The sequence below is a fragment of the Borostomias antarcticus genome, assembly GCF_949987555.1.
Source record: "Borostomias antarcticus genome assembly, chromosome: 2".
NCBI lineage: Eukaryota > Metazoa > Chordata > Actinopteri > Stomiiformes > Stomiidae > Borostomias > Borostomias antarcticus.
In genome coordinates, this window is record NC_140235.1 from 36,671,672 (window position 1) to 36,689,118 (window position 17,447).

A 17,447-nucleotide genomic window follows, 5' to 3' on the forward strand; every position below is an offset into this window, starting at 1 on the left:
ATTAAATTACAATATAGTGTGCAGCACAGTGAAATGAATGCAGATTGTTTGCCCTCCTGAGAAACATTCATAGATTTTGAACACTGAGCTTGTTTTTGCACCAACTGACTGCTATCTAGCCATTGCTGGAATCCAAAAGCACTGATCTTTACAGTAAATTTACAGCTGACATCTGCCGTTTGGTAATCAAGATGTACTGCACATAACTACCTACAGTTTTGTTATAGATAATAAAGATAGATAGTTATCTTGTGTGTCGCCTGGAGGCCTAGCTAGTTTATATACAACTGGGGGTGCAACAGATTCACAAAATGCACAGACTACCAAAGTCATGTCATTAGTGTAACAAACAATTTCAATGTCTTTTTGACAAGGAGCTATGGCTGTATAGCTCTAGCCCACATCCTCTCCACTAGCTAACCAGATTATCCTAAGTGCCTGAATTACAATCAGAAACATCTGCATCTACAAAACGAATTCCTCTAAATTAACAGATACATCATTGTACCTCATGTTCTCCCAAATTTAGAGATTGCTAATTTCTCATCTCATATCATCAAGCTATTGAAAACTGTTTTTATAATTCTGCACAATGTACTGTAAGCCATGAGGGCCATCTCATTATCCAGTTTACCGACTCAGTAAACTGGCCTGTCTTGATAAACATGCTTAGGTGAGGGCATGTTGCACAGTGGTTACCCTCAGAGGGGACTGTTGAACCAAATCTAATCATGAGGAGATATTTCACAGTAAGAGTATTCAATTCCACATCATCCAAATTCAAATGTATGTGCCTTATTCAGATCTGTACAGGCAGCACATTCCAGAAATTATGTCTTGTTTGATATTCCACTAGTGAACCAGTTCATCCCTTGGGGATGCAAGTGGGCACAGAAGGATAAGATCTCTCGCCTAAATTTGTGGCTGTGAGGGGTGGAACAGATTGTGTGTAATCTCTAAAAACAGATCCTTGCAGATTTTGGTAATACCAAAACTATAAACTCCTTAGGGCGAGGGAATCCCTAACCCGTCTTAACCCCTCCTCCACCCAGAGGAACACCACCCTGTCCTAATGTGGAGAGGTATTAGTGTATAGGTTTGTCTTATTATTCTTCCTTTGAGCTGAGTGACTCACAAAAAGAATGACTTTTTCATATAGTTTTCTGTGTCTCGCTTTATTACTTTCTTCTAAAATGAACTATATTAACAAGACGTGGAGTATAAAAAGGCAATTCAAAGGGTATTGCAGTGAATGAAAAAAAAACTCGTTGCAATACTGCCAACTAGTGAGAAGCAAGTGCATTTTCTTCGCACTCACACGCTGGTACTAGCAGGGGCGATTTTGCGCGTCCCCGTGACTCTCGCCATAGAAAACAAAGCTATCTGAACGGCTTCCATTACAGCCGAGGTTGCAGACTTCGAGGATATCTAAACAGAGGAAAACACCCCGGATTATGGATTTACAGCGAGTGTAGCATCGTTTGATACTGGGCCTGCTTGGGGTAGTGAGACGGCAGGACACTCACGAAACGGACGAAATTAGAGTTTTTTCTGTGGGTGCTTTGTCTCTTGCCTGGCCACCTAGCAGCAAACCATCATTGTCATTTCGATTGCAAGCTATTCAGCTAGTGCTTGCTAGCTGAGGACTGGGATATATCGCCATGTTGTTATCACATAGTGACTGTTGAAAAATACTAATCTTGAAGCAACGGCGGAAATTTTCTCCACCAGCTCCAACCGTTTGATCCCAGAGCCCCGAATCTGTGCTCCAGTCGCGGAACGCACTGCCTGTTGTGATCGGCGACATGGCGGAGCAAGGCTACACTTCTTGGTGAGTGCGCATAGCAGGCATTACGCGACACGGCTAACCCGTTTGATTTGATCGATGAATGTCATAATATCTATGACTATTAACTTGAAATGTTTAGATTTTTGTTAGTTTTCCCCCCCAGTGGAATTGCAACCGCCAGTCGAGATGTCAAACCCGTGTTATTAGCTACGCTAGCTAACGTTACGTGCCCAAGCTGCTGCGAACATGCTAACGTGTTAGCTGCTAGCTAGCTCAGTAGCTAGTACTGGGTTTGCTAGCCTTTCCCCCAATGTTGGCATTGGGGAAATTGTTATGCTAGCACCAGCGCGCTTATTCAAGACAGGCTTATGAGGTTTTACTTCATTTATATGACAGCCATCCCTAACACTGGTTTTCCCAGGTTTGTAGCTAACGTTTGAGCATCTCATTGGGTATTTTTTTCTAAAAAGCTAACACACCAGTTATGTAGCATAGCTAGCTAATTGCACACAAAGACCCTGTATCATCATGGCTAGCCTAACGTTACTCTAGATAATCTAGCTCTTCAAACGGAAAGACTAGCCAGCTAGCAACGCCAATGAACTAACTGGCGCTAAGCTAATTAGAATTTAAATAGTGTTGGCACCGTGCGTTATAGGTTAGTCTTTGGTCAGTCTAACGTTATCCTCTTAATTGTGTTATGTTAGTTAGCTAGTGCGCAGCTTGCTAACTATTCAAGCAGCTAGCCGCTAGTTAGCTAACACACACACACACACACACACACACACACACACACACACACACAGACAAGACGGCCAGCTCAGCTGAGACTGAATAAAAAGGCCGATCTTTGCTTATCACAGCAGCTACCTATCTAGCTAAATCTTGTTTTTGGCCAATATCATAACAGCAGTTTGTGTCTTTTTGTTGTTTTACATTAGACTAGTGACAATGCCATTCATTCCATACCATAATTGATGCCACTTTATGATGTCAATCTGTCCCTGTTTACAATTACATCTGGGTCATATTTGTTTCTATGACAGGTAGCTATCTAGCTATTCTCAAGGTTTTCTGCTTGGGATTTCAAGCTTTTAGCTTCCAATTCATATTGGTTTTTTTTGGGTGATACTCCAATTGACTGCCTACAAGGCTAGTTAATAGTGTGGACCATCATTTGAATATATTTTTTGTTAACCACAGTTAGAAAAGAGAGTCTTGGGAAAACCGAGATTTTTTAACCTTGTTATGGACGTTAGCTCAGATTTATATACTATAGCCCTGTTCTGGTACAAGTAGGATCCCCAATCAACATCAACTCAAGTCTGCACCACAGGAGGAGTGGATGGACAAGAAGGATGTTTGTTTCTCAAAGTGCAGCAATTTAAACTTGCTTGATGCTATTTTCTCATTTGTGAGTGTGCAGATGGTAGACATTATTTGGAAACTAGCCTAGGTAGTATGTAGCCAGCCAATAGTTTGGATCACCAAATTTACATTTGTCATCTAATTTGTCTGGAAATTCTGTGGAATTCTAGTTTACTTAGCTGACACTCAAATGGCAAATGTGTCTCTTGAGTGACCTAGCTAGCGCTCAGTAGCCCAAGAATGCATGTTATTGGCTTGACTAAGGATGGCTTTGGAATAGTGTTTTTGAAACGTCCCCCAGTGGACAAGGAAGTCTTATGGCTCTTTGGGCTGCCATCCAGCCCTCAACAGTCCAGAATTGTATTTTGTTTTTAAATGTTCTATTCATTTATATCAGACAACCCATGTTCTGTAGCTTGGTGTAAACAGAATTCTGAGTAATTCTGAGCTCAAACATTTGTCTGCCTAAAGAGAAGACTAGGCTTAAACTAGGCTTAAACTTTGTCACTTCACAGCCTATCTATCTATGCAATTAGAATGGACCGTTATCATTCTCCACTGTGCTTTTGAAATCAGGCACTCTGTCTCTAGTTAAGAAATGCTGTCTAGTAGGGAATTGCAAACCCAAATTAGGGCTTTGTTTGTTTGTTTTTATACAGCTTGTAAACAGTTACAATAGAAGAATAGAAAACAACAATAGAAGGCCTTAATTGCGTCTCTTCGTACTGTTACTGCAGTCCTGTACTATTTATCCACTACCAAGATAATGTGCTCATCGTTTTACTTAGCCAACATGAAGTCATACTGTAATTGTTTTAGTCTACAGGAACTAATACAAAAAATATTTTAGCCTACATTCAATTATATAGTAATTGTTTTAGCCTACATGAAGTCATACTGTAATTGTTTTAGCCTACATGAAGTTATACTGTAATTGTTCATAGGCTATGGAATTACAGATAGGCCCTGGCCTACTCGCAGTGCATCTTTTGTATTCTGACCTGACAGTTAGATGAAGCCTGACAAGTCTGTTTTGCTGCCATTAGCAACACATCTGCGTTTGTCCTGTAACTGTTCATAGGCTATGGAATCACAGATGGGCTTTGTATTGTGATCCGACAGTTAGACGAAGCCTGGCAAGTCTGTTTTGCAGCCATAGTGCGGACCACAGTTACGAGGTGTAGCATTGTCCCGGTGTCCCGTTACACCCTGTTTCACCAGTGAACTACATGATACCCCTCCCCTGTTCAACCCACACCCTGCAGTCATTCCTGTATCACTGAATGAAAGAAAGGCACCAGAGCTTGTGTTCAGAATTAGGCCTACCTGTCAGACAGAGCCGAGACCATGCAGTGGGAGGGTGCAGTGTTGTGAGAAAACAAATCCTTTGATATGAATGAAAGCTGATTGGCTCCAAGCATTGTCAACAAAACTGGTGATTGATGGTCAGAGGAATTGAGGTTAGAACTGTAACAGGATGCCCAGATGGGATTCACTTAATACCTGTGGCCCATATCTGGATACTTTCTTCACGGCTGATTGGAAAAGTTATTACTATATCAGTTAACATATCTCACACTACAGAAATTTAAGTCTAGATGTCAATTTAGGCCACCTGGCCAGTAGCCACTACAGTTCAGGGATCTAGCAAATTACACATGGGACACCATGAGAGGGACATCTGTGTCAAAAGAGCGCTCCGTTAGCTTGTGACTTGCCCTGTCAGTGATGACATACATTTGCCTCCATGAACCACAGCTCATAAATAGGGTGAATTATTGCTGCTTTGTGTGATTTCTGTGGCAGTTCAAGGTGTCATTTGGGCAGGTGAAGACAGGGCCTGAGTGTAGTGTGTTAACACTAGGCAACGGGTGGCCAATGAACAAGACAAACTTGTTATTTTTGGGATGGCTGGGTCTTCTTAACCCCCAACTGCATTCCACACCCCTGGTAGGATAGACCTGGAGGTCAAGAAGAACTGGACCACAGGTCAAACCTGCACCTCAACTGAAGACAGGACAGCACTCTCCACACTGCTACCCTTATCCTTGCACTTGCCCCTGAATTGGGGTAGTGCAAAGTTTTTATTTGGGAAACATAAGACTTGATTAATGCTCCCCAAAGTGCCCTTCTCTTGGTATACTGAAGCACACACACAGATTAAAGGGCAGAATACACCAATGCCTCAGGATCAGCCCAAAACAGCAGGGGACCTAGATTTGGTCACCCTTTCTTTGGTGTGCCATGGCTGTCTGTAGAGAACTGTGTCTGGACTAGTATAAGCCAGATGAGGCTTGTTGAATCTTCCGAAAATGGTCGTTCTCGGTTTGTGAGATGTCATGGATGCTGAGCCCAAAATAGCTTGGTTCAACAGGTTAAATGAGCAAGCGTGTTCACTACACTAACAGCGCAGTCCAAAATGTAATCTTTGCACGCCAAAAATGTGGTCTGTGTGGCTGGCTGTCCCTTCCCCACCCCTGGGGAGATTTGAGGTATGCTGATATTGGCAAGTTTAGGCTTCAAGAAAATGAGGATATATGCTAGCCAAAGTAATGTTATCCTACTATAACATGGGGAAAACTGTTTATAATATGAGCACTTGAGAGCAAGTCTGCACAGAGCTCTGTGCCTGTGTCTTCGGTCGGGTGTACATCCCAAGAGGGATTTATTTAATCTAGCTGTTACCATGGATGCGTCGGAATCCACCTGTTTAAAGAATAACTACGTTGGCCATTGCCTCTGATGATAAAAAAAAAACACATGCCATTATTCGCAACCCCATAAATGTCAACACTCAAAGGGCATTTAGGCCTATTTCATCTGATACTACCATGATGCATCGGAATCTCAAATTCAGGGTCACGTTAAGCCTAATTTATTCTTATTGAAAAGTGTCGCTCGACAAATGTCGCTTGACAAAAAAAAAGTGTTGTCTCTATGGCAACAATCAGCCACGCCACAGCCTTGTCATTTTGTTGCGTGTTTGTTGTCATTCTGAGAGAAGCGGCTTTCTGAGGGGAAGAGTTTAATCTGAGGTAAAGAGGTTATTCAGAGAGCGGTTTTCATTGTGGTTTGTTTTCATTCTTTTCCGCAGTACTTGGGCATCTCTGAAGGGACAGGGATGAATTGTATAGACGGGGATATCTCCTCACAAGCTGGGAGAGACGTTCTTCTACTCCTTTCATGACAGTCAAACGTCAAATGACAGCCAAAACTAAAACAAGGCTGCGGAACAAGCATATCCATGGCAACGCACAAGCCTTCTATCTAGCTATCCAATCACACTTGAGTGACAATATGTAATGAAGTCAGCGACATTAGAAAAATCTGTTGGTGGGTGACAGCCCTCTGCGACACTTTTTCATAAAAAAGTGTTGCCCATGACTTCAAAAGTGTCGAGTGACAGTTTTAAAAGTGTCGCTCGACAAAGCTTAAATTGAGCTTTAGCCTACATGTAATTGACCCATGCGGTAGCCCATCCCTCACAGAATCTTAACCCATTATGTGTAGGCAGTGACTGAAGAAGCAGATTTTTCTATTTCCCCAAATTAAAGCTGCATTAGAATTTTTGGCAAGTCTGCAGTGCCGAGTTGTGGCACGCACATCCCCGGAAGTTGGCACGCTGTGTGGATTAGTCAATCGTTTGTAATATAGGCTACGCAATCTATTTTAAAACAGTGTTGGTAAATAGGCTCCATTATCAGTGATGACATACATTTCACATTGGTCTTATTACTTATTACTATGACCTATGGGTCATTGACTTGTCCAATATGTTTTGTTATGACTATTTGGCTATATAAAATGTAACCAATACTAATTGGGCCTAGGTAAATGATTGTGTTGATTGTAAACCCCATACACAGTTATTACAATACACTGTAAGTAATTAACTGAACTAAGTAAAAAGGCAAAGATAACTCTAGGTTTTAGCTAGACAGAAATAATTGTTCACATCATCTGCCCAGTTTTGCACATCGGAACGATACCGATTAAAAATTGACTTAACATTGGATGTGACCGCCAATATATCGTGCATCCCTACAAAGTTATGAGGCAACTCACTTTCATATAGCTGGGTTCACAAAACAGTCAAGAATGTATAAAGAAATACTTAAAGCTATGCCTAAGTTTTTTATGATCGTTGTTTTAGGCTGTGTCTAGATTTCAACCATTAAAAAGTCAGTATCCATCTACCCGTGTAGTTGGATTTTGTTTGGAAGAGCTCAGTTGTGCTTACCTGTATGAGCTTTGAGCAATGGCGCTCCTCTGTCGACACATGGTGGAGAAACGTTGACACAGTCTTCACAGGAACTGCTCCACCAGCTCACTGGTCACCATCTCTATGGCAAATCTACAACATAAATACAAATACAACATAATCGCAAAAGTAAACCTAATGTAGTAAGTCGCCTACTAACACATGGGGCTAATGGCTTTATTCGACACAATGAAGTTAGCGAGTGATGGACAGTGATAGACAGATGGTTCATCCAATCAACTGCCAAGTATTTTTGAAAGGGTTTTTCCAAACCGTTTCCAATAGAGTTCCCAGATGGTTATGAGAAGCACACCATCTGACACGTCAGGTTACTGTCCCACGTTTCAATCTAAACAGTAGACTTAAGACTTTATTACAGTCTGTTAGACAAGGTAAGGTTTATTTAAGTGCTACAAAGCTGATAATACAGGCCACGTCACGACACCTCCCTCTCTGCTCTCATATTAGAATGGTCTAACACCCATAGCTGAGGAATCTACGACTCATTCTCCCACTAGACCCAGTCTTTTTTTTTTGTGTGTTTGGGAGGGTGTGTATGCTACTGTAGTTCTACTAGGGATCTGGAAGGTTAAGCTTGCAAATTAGATAGTTTAAAATGTTAAATGCATGAAAAGCAGCTCTTGTAAGAACAGAGGCTGCCATCCTTCTTGTCGGCAGCAGACTAATTGAGTGTCTCACAGACCATTTCCAGGTCTCCTGTGTCACTTTTGTCTTTCCAAATAAAATACCAAACGCCCCTTTTAAAAGGTTAGCCGCACTTCCTGTCTGTTCGTGTTCGAAGGAACACACGCACGCTGAAGGCCTGTGTGATGGTAGGGGAGTCGGGAAAGACACTCGATTGTCTCTCTCACAGACACAAAACCCAACTGTTTTAAACCCGAAACAGGGGCTGGCCTGTGTTGGGTGTGTTAATAATACCTCATCGGCTGTTGGTGGAAGTGACCGGCTTAGACTCTTCCCTTTTCCCGGCCGATTCAACATATAGAATCGGCCTTGACTGTCAGTCAAGCCAAGCCAATCGGAACACCCCTTCTAACTTGGCAGTTTAATCTTTAAAATGTATTTACTAACCTTACAAGTAGCCTAAAATTATGATTATTTAATGCACACTGCCTGTCACCATTTCCTCAGAAAGAAAGCTGGTCTGGATTGGAAAATGCTACACAGGATTTACAAGCGAAATGTACCATCCTAACCTCACAGTTTTGAGGCCTGCCTCAAAATTGTTTGATTGACTCCGAATTTGAGCTGAACCGATTAGTACGTCACTCAGTAAATACACCCCGCCTGAGGTCAGCTCTGAGGTCAGCTCTGAGGTCAGCTCTGAGGTCAGCTCTGAGGTCAGCTCTGAGGTCAGCTCTGAGGCCAGCGAGCGGCTTGGTGCAGCCGGCAGATTGGTGTGCTTTGGGCTTTAGACCCATGTGTTTTTATAGCCTCTCTTTATAGCCTCTCTCCCTGGTGAATGCTTTGCATGGCATGGGCCGTTGAGGGGGGGGGGGTCTGGTACTCGAAACGTTCTTTTTTTATGTATTGTACGTCAAAGATCTGACTGATCTCTCTCTCTCTCTCTCTCTCTCCGGTCTCTTCAGGGCGTACTCCCTCGTCGACTCCAGCCAGGTATCCACCTTCCTAATCTCCATCCTCCTCATCGTCTACGGGAGCTTCAGGTGAGTGAGCCCTGCCCCGCCGGCCTAACGGACCCCCCCCCCCAGTCTTCAGTTTCACCCAGTGCTGCACGTTCGCTCCGCGACCCCGGATTGAACTTGGAATTTGCGTCAACTCGCTGTCGTCCGTCTCACGTAATAAATCCCTCCCCTACGCCCCCCCCACCCCTCTCTCTGTCTTCTCTCTCTCCGCTGCGTAGATCATTAAACATGGACTGTGAGAACCAGGAGAAGGATAAGGATGGTAACCCCATAGCGCCCGGGTCGTTCAACGGCAACACAAACAACAGTGAGTCTCACATATTTGGTGAGACATAAGACATACAGGGAATGTGTGTTCTCCTTATTTTTTTGGTTTTTGTTTACAAAGTTGTCGTTTGTCTGGCTGTGCTGCCAAAAACCTGTTGGATGGATGCCACACATACTGAAGTGCGTGTGTGCGTGTGTGCGTGTGTGCGTGTGTGTGTGTGTGTTTGTGTGGGGGCTAAAAAGTGTGTGTGTGTGGGGGCTAAAAAGTGTGTGTGTGGGGGCTAAAAAGTGTGTGTGTGGGGGCTAAAAAGTGTGTGTGTGGGGGCTAAAAAGTGTGTCTGTGTGTGGGCTAAAAAGTGTGTGTCTGTGTGTGGGCTAAAAAGTGTGTGTCTGTGTGTGGGCTAAAAAGTGTATGTGTGTTGGTGCGTTCTCAACATTTGAACATGCATGCTTGTTTGTTTTGGGCTGTGTAACTTGTTTGTACACGTTTGTGCCCATCTGCAGGTATTCAGACCATAGACTCCACACAGGCCCTCTTCCTCCCCATCGGGGCCTCCGTCTCCCTGCTGGTCATGTTCTTCTTCTTCGACTCTGTCCAGGTGGTCTTCACCATCTGCACTGCAGGTGAACTACACACACACACACACACACACACACCGATGCATACACAATCCACATGCACACGAACGGCATTCAGACAGTTAAGCAGTTCCACCCTTTTTGTAATAAAAGCAAACAACGATGATTAAAGCAAACAAAAAAATGATTAAAGCAAACGATGATTATTATAGAGTCAGACTAGACACTGATTGAAACCACATCATTGAAAGGAGCAGTCTGGGCGTCATAGTTATGCTGCTTCTCTGCTCTCTCTCCTCGGCCTCTCCTCCTCCTCCACAGTCCTTGCGACTATTGCATTTGCATTTCTCCTGTTGCCAATGTGCCAGTATCTGACCAGACCCTGCTCCCCACAGAACAAGTAAGGAAACATTGTCTGTTTCACTCTCTCGCTCTCTCTCGCACTCTCTCTCGCTCTCGCTCTCTCTCTCTCCTCCCTCGCACTCTCGCACTCTCACTCTCTCGCTCTCTCTCTCTCTCTCGCACTCTCTCTCACTCTCTCTCGCTCACTCTCTCTCTCTCTCCCACTCTCTCCTCTCCTCTCTCTCGCTCTCTCTCTTGCTCACTCTCACTCTCTCTCTTTCGTTCTTTCTTTCGTTCTTTCTCTTTCATTCTCTGTTGGTCTCTCTCGTTTTCCCTGTCTCCATCCCTCACACATCTGCATAATACCACAGGAATTGATTTATCAGTCTGTTGTCATGTTAGCACCGAATGTAGCAAAATCCCGATAATGATTCAGCAGCATATACACACACAATCCACCTTTCAGACCGGAGGCGCGAAGCCAACTCACTCCCTGGCAGCATATTAGAAATGCATGGTTGCATGTTATTGCATAAAAGCAAACCAACCATGGCAAGCGTCCTCCAGTGACAGCAGACTTTCTGGGGGGAGGGGAGGGTTCTCGAAATGCAAGGATTAGCTATTGATTTCTCAGCCTATCGGACACAGCGCACCCTTGTATTGAGCTGAATCGAACTGGCAGCATTCTCATTCTAGACCCCTCTCAGTGCCATTATTGACTTAGCACTGAGGGCAAATGTTGTTTTTCCGGTGAGGGTTTGTGTGTGTGTTTTGTGTGTGTGTGTGTGTGTGTGTTTGTGTGTGTGTGTGCGTGTCTGTGTGTGTTTTTGTCTGTGTGTGTGCGTGTCTGTGTGTGTGTTTTTGTCTGTGTGTGTGTGTGTACGTGTGTGTTTGTTTGTGTGTGCGTGCGTGTGTGTGTCTTGGACAGGGCGTAAACCCGTCTTGTGTCCCCATGCGACAGGATCTCATTTGGCTGCTGCGGGCGCTTCACCCTGGCCGAGCTCCTCTCCTTCTCCCTCTCCGTATTGCTGGTCCTCATCTGGGTGCTGACTGGACACTGGCTGCTCATGGACGGTGCGTCACTGGGGCGTCTGTGTGTGCGTGTGTGTGCGTGTGTGTGTGTGCGTGTGTGTGTGTGCGCGCGCTCATACCACGGAAAGGGCCCTGTGAATGGAATGCGCGCGTCTGCGATGTCTCCGCTCTTTCTTTGTACGTTCTGCGGTGCGGACCTCCTGACTGACTGACCGGCCGTTCTCGGCCCCTCCCTCTCTCCTCAGCGCTGGCCATGGGTCTGTGCGTCGCCATGATCGCCTTCGTCCGGTTGCCCAGCCTGAAGGTGTCCTGCCTGCTCCTGTCAGGCCTGCTCATCTACGACGTGTTCTGGGTAAGAGAACGCCGCTGTCCCCTCCACACACACACACACATCGTACCATGAGTCATCACACGCACGCCGTACCTAAACATCCCGGGCCGTGTCAAACATAGTGAGTGTGTGTGTGTGTGTGCGCGCACGCGCGCGCCCATGCAATCCAGGGCTGTGGGGTTAATTGAGGCCGACCGAGCTCCAGTAGCAGCGTCTGCTGGCTAGCAGAGATAAGATGTGACATTTCTGCGCTCGTAGGACAGGAGAACTTTGATGTACTTTTGACTTCACCAGCAGAACTGCGTTTTTAACCGAGCGGTGTCTCGCCGACGAAATGGGCGATCGACGCAAGCGGACAGAGACTGGAGGCTAGCCGACGCCCAGTAGAGGGAGGCTTCTGATTGGCTGGCGTCTTATCTAACTCCTGTTCCTCTGACCAACCCCCCCCCCCCCCTGCTGTGTCCCAGGTGTTCTTCTCGGCCTACATCTTCAACAGTAACGTGATGGTCAAGGTGGCCACTCAGCCAGCGGACAACCCCCTGGATGTTCTGTCCAGGAAGCTGCACCTTGGCCCCGGCATGGGCCGCGACGTGCCCCGCCTCTCCCTGCCCGGAAAGCTGGTCTTCCCCAGGTAGGACGCCGCCGGGGGGAGGGGGGGGGGGGGGGCGGGGCTAGACTCGCGAGTCTCGCTCAGCTAGAGACCGAAGACCTTCGTCCGGGTTTCGCCGCTTAAAAGTTGGCGGAAACAATTTGAGAGATTGAAAAAAAACAACTGCATTGCAGATCCAATCCGTGGTTAGGACCGTCCTTCCTAATGGGACAGTGAAGGTTTTGTTCAGTTTGTTTGGAGGACATAATTCCCAGCAGAGCTCAACAATAACGGTTGCCCGATGGCCCAGGGCCACTAAACGGCTACGTTGGGCATGTCAAAACATAACTCACTGGCCCGATTTTTCCTCCCCCAAAAAAGTTTAAATGTTTAATTTACTTAATATATGAATTCAATATTTATAATAAATTACATAAAAATGTACTGTAGTCTTGTTTTTAATTGATACCAATTACATTTTTGTGTTCGGGCCAGTAAAAAATGACTTTGGCCCAGTAGATTTCTGACCCACTTGCCCGACCGGGCAAGTGAAAAGAAACCTTAGCGTTGAGCCCCGCCCAGTAAGGCGGGTCCTTCACCCTATTGGAGTTGTAGGCAGTGGCTCTGATTGGTAGCGTCAGTTTTCGGCGCCGTTCTAGCGACGATTTTCAACGGTGGCAGAGATCAATCAATATCAATCAATACTTTATTTATATAGCATAAATAAAGACTTTGGAGAGATCTCCAGAGTGTGGCACCGCGAGGCTCCCGAGGGCCCGGTGGGGCGAGGGCAGGGGCCAGATCGGTTTTTCAAGCCTCCATTCAGGACCTTTCTACACACTGCGACTCCTACTGACGAATCCTCCCTCCGTTTATATGAGCTCTGAAACCCGAGCCAGTTCCACCACTTCCCCCCCCCCCCCCCCTCGCAAACGAGCTTCCGGCCTCTGTCCTGCTTGCCCCTGCCCCCTGCTGTGATGCAACCTACACTGCTTTTTTATTACACACACACACACACAACCCTCCCACATCCTGCCCCGCTTGTGGTCTTTGTTGCTCTTCCTCCCTCGTCTTCACCATCCCCCCGCCCCCCCCCTCTCTTTCAGTTCCACGGGCAGCCACTTCTCCATGCTGGGGATCGGGGACATCGTGATGCCCGGCCTGCTGCTGTGCTTTGTGCTGCGATACGACAACTACAAGAAGCAGGCGAGCGGGGAGGCGACGGGGTCGGGGAACGGACGCATGCAGCGGGTCTCCTACTTCCACTGCACCCTCATCGGATACTTTATCGGTGAGGAGAGAGGGGGTGGGGGGGGGGGGGTGTGAGGGGGGTGCCTGGGTCATCATCCCGGTCAGCCACGCTCCAAAGCTTCCGATGCGGCCTGTTGAATGTCAGCCTCTAGAGGGCGCGTGGTGAACTAGTCTTCGGGGATTGGGGGGGGAGGGGGGTCACTGCTGTGGTAGGGTGAGAGTCTTGGGTGAAGCTCCATAAAGCACACACACACACACAGGCGCGTGTGTGTGACCCTTCTCTCTCTTTCTCTCAACCCTCTCTCTCTCCCTCTCTCTCTCTCCCTCCCTCTCTCTCTCCCTCTCTCTTTCTCTCTCCATCTCTCTTTCTCCCTCTCTTTCTCTCAACCCTCTCTCTCTCCCCCTCTCTCTCCATCTCTCTCTCTCCCTCCCTCTCTCTCCCTCCCTCTCTCCCTCCCTCTCCATCTCTCTTTCTCCCTCTCTTTCTCTCTCCCTCTCCCCCCTACCTCTCTCTCCCCCCCCCCCCCTCTCTCTCTCTCCCCCCCCCTCTCTCTCTCTCTCTCCCCCCCCCCCTCTCTCTCTCCCCCCCCCCCCTCTCTCTCTCTCCCCCCCCCCTCTCTCTCTCCCCCCCCCCCCTCTCTCTCTCTCTCTCTCTCTCTCTCTCCAGGCCTACTGACCGCCACCGTGGCCTCCAGGATCCACCGCGCCGCCCAGCCAGCTCTGCTGTACCTGGTTCCCTTCACCCTGCTGCCTCTGCTCACCATGGCCTACTTGAAGGTGGGTTCTGCTCTGGGTTCTACTCTGGGTTCTACTCTGGGTTCTACTCTGCCCTACAAAGGCAAAAGACCTCAACTCGCCAGAGCGCACAACTGAGAAGAATGACTCAAGTTTTTTTGTTGTCCAGCCAAATCTATTGTAGGTAGGATATTGAACATTTGGCAATTATTTGTTTTTCTATGAAGTAATTTATCTACAGAAACATATTTAGTTCAAACTTGACCTTTGACCCTTATTTGGAAGCTGAAGAGAGAGAGGCGCTCGGCCATGTGAAAATGTCAAGCGAAATCGAAGCGCAGGCACGAGACGCGGGTTGATAGAGGTCACTCGCTAAAGCAAGCGAGCGCGGTAGCCGGGGGCAACGTGGAAACAAAGAAACAACAGACTTTTGAGAGGGGTGCACACCAACAATATGATGTGAATATAACGCTTTACCCTGTGTGTGTGTGTGTGTGTGTGTGTGTGTGTGTGTGTGTGTGTGTGTGTGTGTGTGTGTGTGTGTGTGTGTGTGTGTGTGTGTGTGTGTGTGTGTGTGTGTGTGTGTGTGTGTGTGTGTGTGTGTGTGTGTGCATACACATACAGGGGGACTTGCGGCGCATGTGGTCGGAACCTTTCAACACAAAGGCCACGCCCCGCTTCCTGGACGTATGATGCCCCCCGGGACCCACAGCCAGCCAGCGCGGGGAGGAGGACCAGGGGGCCCCACCCCCGGGAGGAGGAGGAGAGAGAGGGAGCGCTCACTGAAGAGGCCAAGTTCTCCTCGTCGCTCTGTTCATGCTTCACCCACCCCCCTCATCTTCCATCCAGATCAAAGATGGACGCCGGAGTGTGGACCTCGTTGCCCGACAACGTTCCTCCTCGCCTCCCATTACCTTCCCCCCCCTCCCCCCCCTCTCTCTCTCTCTCTCTCTCTCTCTCTCTCTCTCTCTCTCTCTCTCTCTCTCTGTCACCCCCCTCTCATACTCTACCATCTCTCACCCTCGTTTGCCCTCCTCTTTCTTCCGACGTTTCATCTCATTCCATTTTTCTCAGGCTGCTCCCTCTTCGTTTCCTCTCTTTGGTTCTTGCTCTCTATCCATCTCTCTCTCTCGCTAGCCCCCCCCACCCCCCTCCCCCTTCATCACTGTACCCCGCTGACTCTGCTGGACTCCAGGGCCAGGCCCCTCCCCCTCCCCCCATCACGGACTTCTGGTTGTGAGACGTCACGTGACCGGTGCTCTTCTCGGCATCGTTATCGTCATTTCTGATTATTGTTGTTGTCGTTCTGGAATGAGTGCAAAACAAACAAACCCGTGTGGGGAGAGGAGCCCCCGGCGACGCGCAGGACTGTGACATCAGCGCCACACAGGAAGTGGCAGCAGCCAACCGGGAGAGGAGAAAGGACCTCGTCATCCGTCTCTCCTGCTGTCTCTACGCACTCAGTCTCTCCTCCGTTCCCTTAACCTCCCCCTCATCCCTCAGTGCTCTCACTTCCTCCTCTAACACCCCCCCCCCACCGCTCCCCCCCACCGCATCATTTCCTGCCCCCCCTCCCCCCCTCTTCCCAACAGATACATGTATTTTATTTAGAAAGATTTTATTCTTGGCATATACAGAAATGATGCATTATAAATTGTGAATTGTGTCCCTGCTATTGAGGGGGCGCATCTCTCTTTGTATATATGTGTACACACATTTGGGGTATCTGTGTGTGTGTGTGTGTGTGTGTGTGCGTGCGTGCGTGTGTGTGTGCGTGCGCTTGGTCGTTACTTCAAGTTTAAATTTTAGGTCTACAACAGGATAAAACCTTGACAATGAGGAGTTGACATTTCGGGGCGGAGAGTTGATGCGACATGCGATTTATGTGCTGGTCTTAGACTCGTAGCACAGCTCTGCTCTGATAGGTCGACTTGTAGCACACCTCTATTCTGATAGGTCGATAACCCCTGGGGATTTTCCTGATGTATTTTCCCCATGAGTGACAGAATTTACATGGGTAAAATCCTTATGACCCTCGGCGTGTGTGTGAGTGTGTGTGAGAGAGAGAGAGAGAGAGAGCATACAGTTGTCTAATTGAATAGCATTACCCTTATAAAGTCTGTTTGGACCTAGCGGGAGGAGATTTGTTCTCCCAAGGGATTCATCTTGAATAATGGATTGTAATCATGGTTTTTAGAAATTGAAACTAACCCACGGCAAGTTGTTTTCGGTTCAGTACTCAACAGTTTTGTCTTTGGATCGGTTCGGAATCGTTTTGGATTGTCATTCCGCCCACAGCTTTGTGGTGCTTGTCAGTTCAATCATAGCTTAATGATACTGGAATTAGTGCGTGTGTGTGTGTGAGAGAGAGAGAGTGTATATGTTGTATATGCGTGTGTGTGTGTGAGGGAGAGAGACGTATGGAAGATCGCAGGCTTTTTTTTCTCTTTTTTTTTTCTTTTGAGCTTTTTTATGTTTGTTCTCTGGGCCTTGCATGTCAAGTGTACAGTGTGTGTCATTCCTCAGACTGCATCAACAGGGCAACTGCAGCTTTGAGTCTCCGCTGCCCCCCAACCAAGAGGCACTGGGCCTGCGAGAAACGCCGCACAGACGAGACGTCTAATGGACAAAGGCCAGGGGTGGGCAGGGCAGGACTGGACAGCTCTGACCCACAGGCCTGGTGGAATACCGACTGGCATAGCATTAACCTGGACACTATCAGTGTGGGACAGACTGGCAGCCAGCCACGCCCACTGTGGGGCGGCCTATAGCATCATGGACATCATAGAACCACCCCCCCACCCCCACCCCTGTCCCCCTGCCTTTAAGGACTTGGCAAGAAAAAAAAGTAACTGATGACGATCATGGTGATAACAATTGAAGAAAAAAAAAAGTGTTTTCATTTTTGAAAGATTGCTTTCTTTTTATCCCGTTTGTATTGTTTGTTTTTTCTTCCCTTTTTTTTCTTAGTGCTGTAGATTTAGGGTTTTCCCATTTTATACTTTTCTTTCCACCTCTTGTCCCATGCAGCAGACGGGTCTAGCTCTGTTGATGGGTTGACATTACAGCTGAATGGATTCTGTATTAAAAAAAAAAAAAGTTGAATAAATAAATTAAGAACTGTGTAGTGAAACATGGATCCTGAAGAGCTGAATCTAAAACATTTCGGTCTCCTTTAACCCTGTTCCCTTCTCCCAACCCCCTTACCCCTTTTCAGTCAGGATTCTGCTGTAAAT

The 17,447-nt window shown here is 47.1% G+C and overlaps 1 protein-coding gene across 3 annotated transcripts; it reads left to right on the forward strand.

The window, feature by feature from the left end:
- The first annotated feature begins 1,417 nt into the window (after nucleotides 1-1,417).
- sppl3 (signal peptide peptidase 3) lies at nucleotides 1,418-17,444 on the forward strand. 3 transcript variants are annotated; one of them, XM_084456737.1, is made up of 12 exons: nucleotides 1,418-1,553; nucleotides 1,732-1,831; nucleotides 9,029-9,106; nucleotides 9,304-9,410; nucleotides 9,857-9,976; nucleotides 10,253-10,331; nucleotides 11,235-11,347; nucleotides 11,551-11,657; nucleotides 12,104-12,267; nucleotides 13,332-13,516; nucleotides 14,144-14,253; nucleotides 14,836-17,444. In XM_084456737.1, the coding sequence occupies exons 2-12, from the start codon at nucleotides 1,806-1,808 to the stop codon at nucleotides 14,902-14,904; spliced, it is 1,158 nt and encodes a 385-aa protein (XP_084312863.1). In that variant the 5' UTR covers nucleotides 1,418-1,553; nucleotides 1,732-1,805; the 3' UTR covers nucleotides 14,905-17,444. The 3 variants fall into 3 exon arrangements, with proteins under 3 accessions (XP_084312863.1, XP_084312862.1, XP_084312864.1); XM_084456736.1 differs by having other exon boundaries at nucleotides 1,418-1,831; XM_084456738.1 differs by having other exon boundaries at nucleotides 1,418-1,831; nucleotides 9,304-9,392.
- The last annotated feature ends 3 nt before the right edge of the window (nucleotides 17,445-17,447 follow it).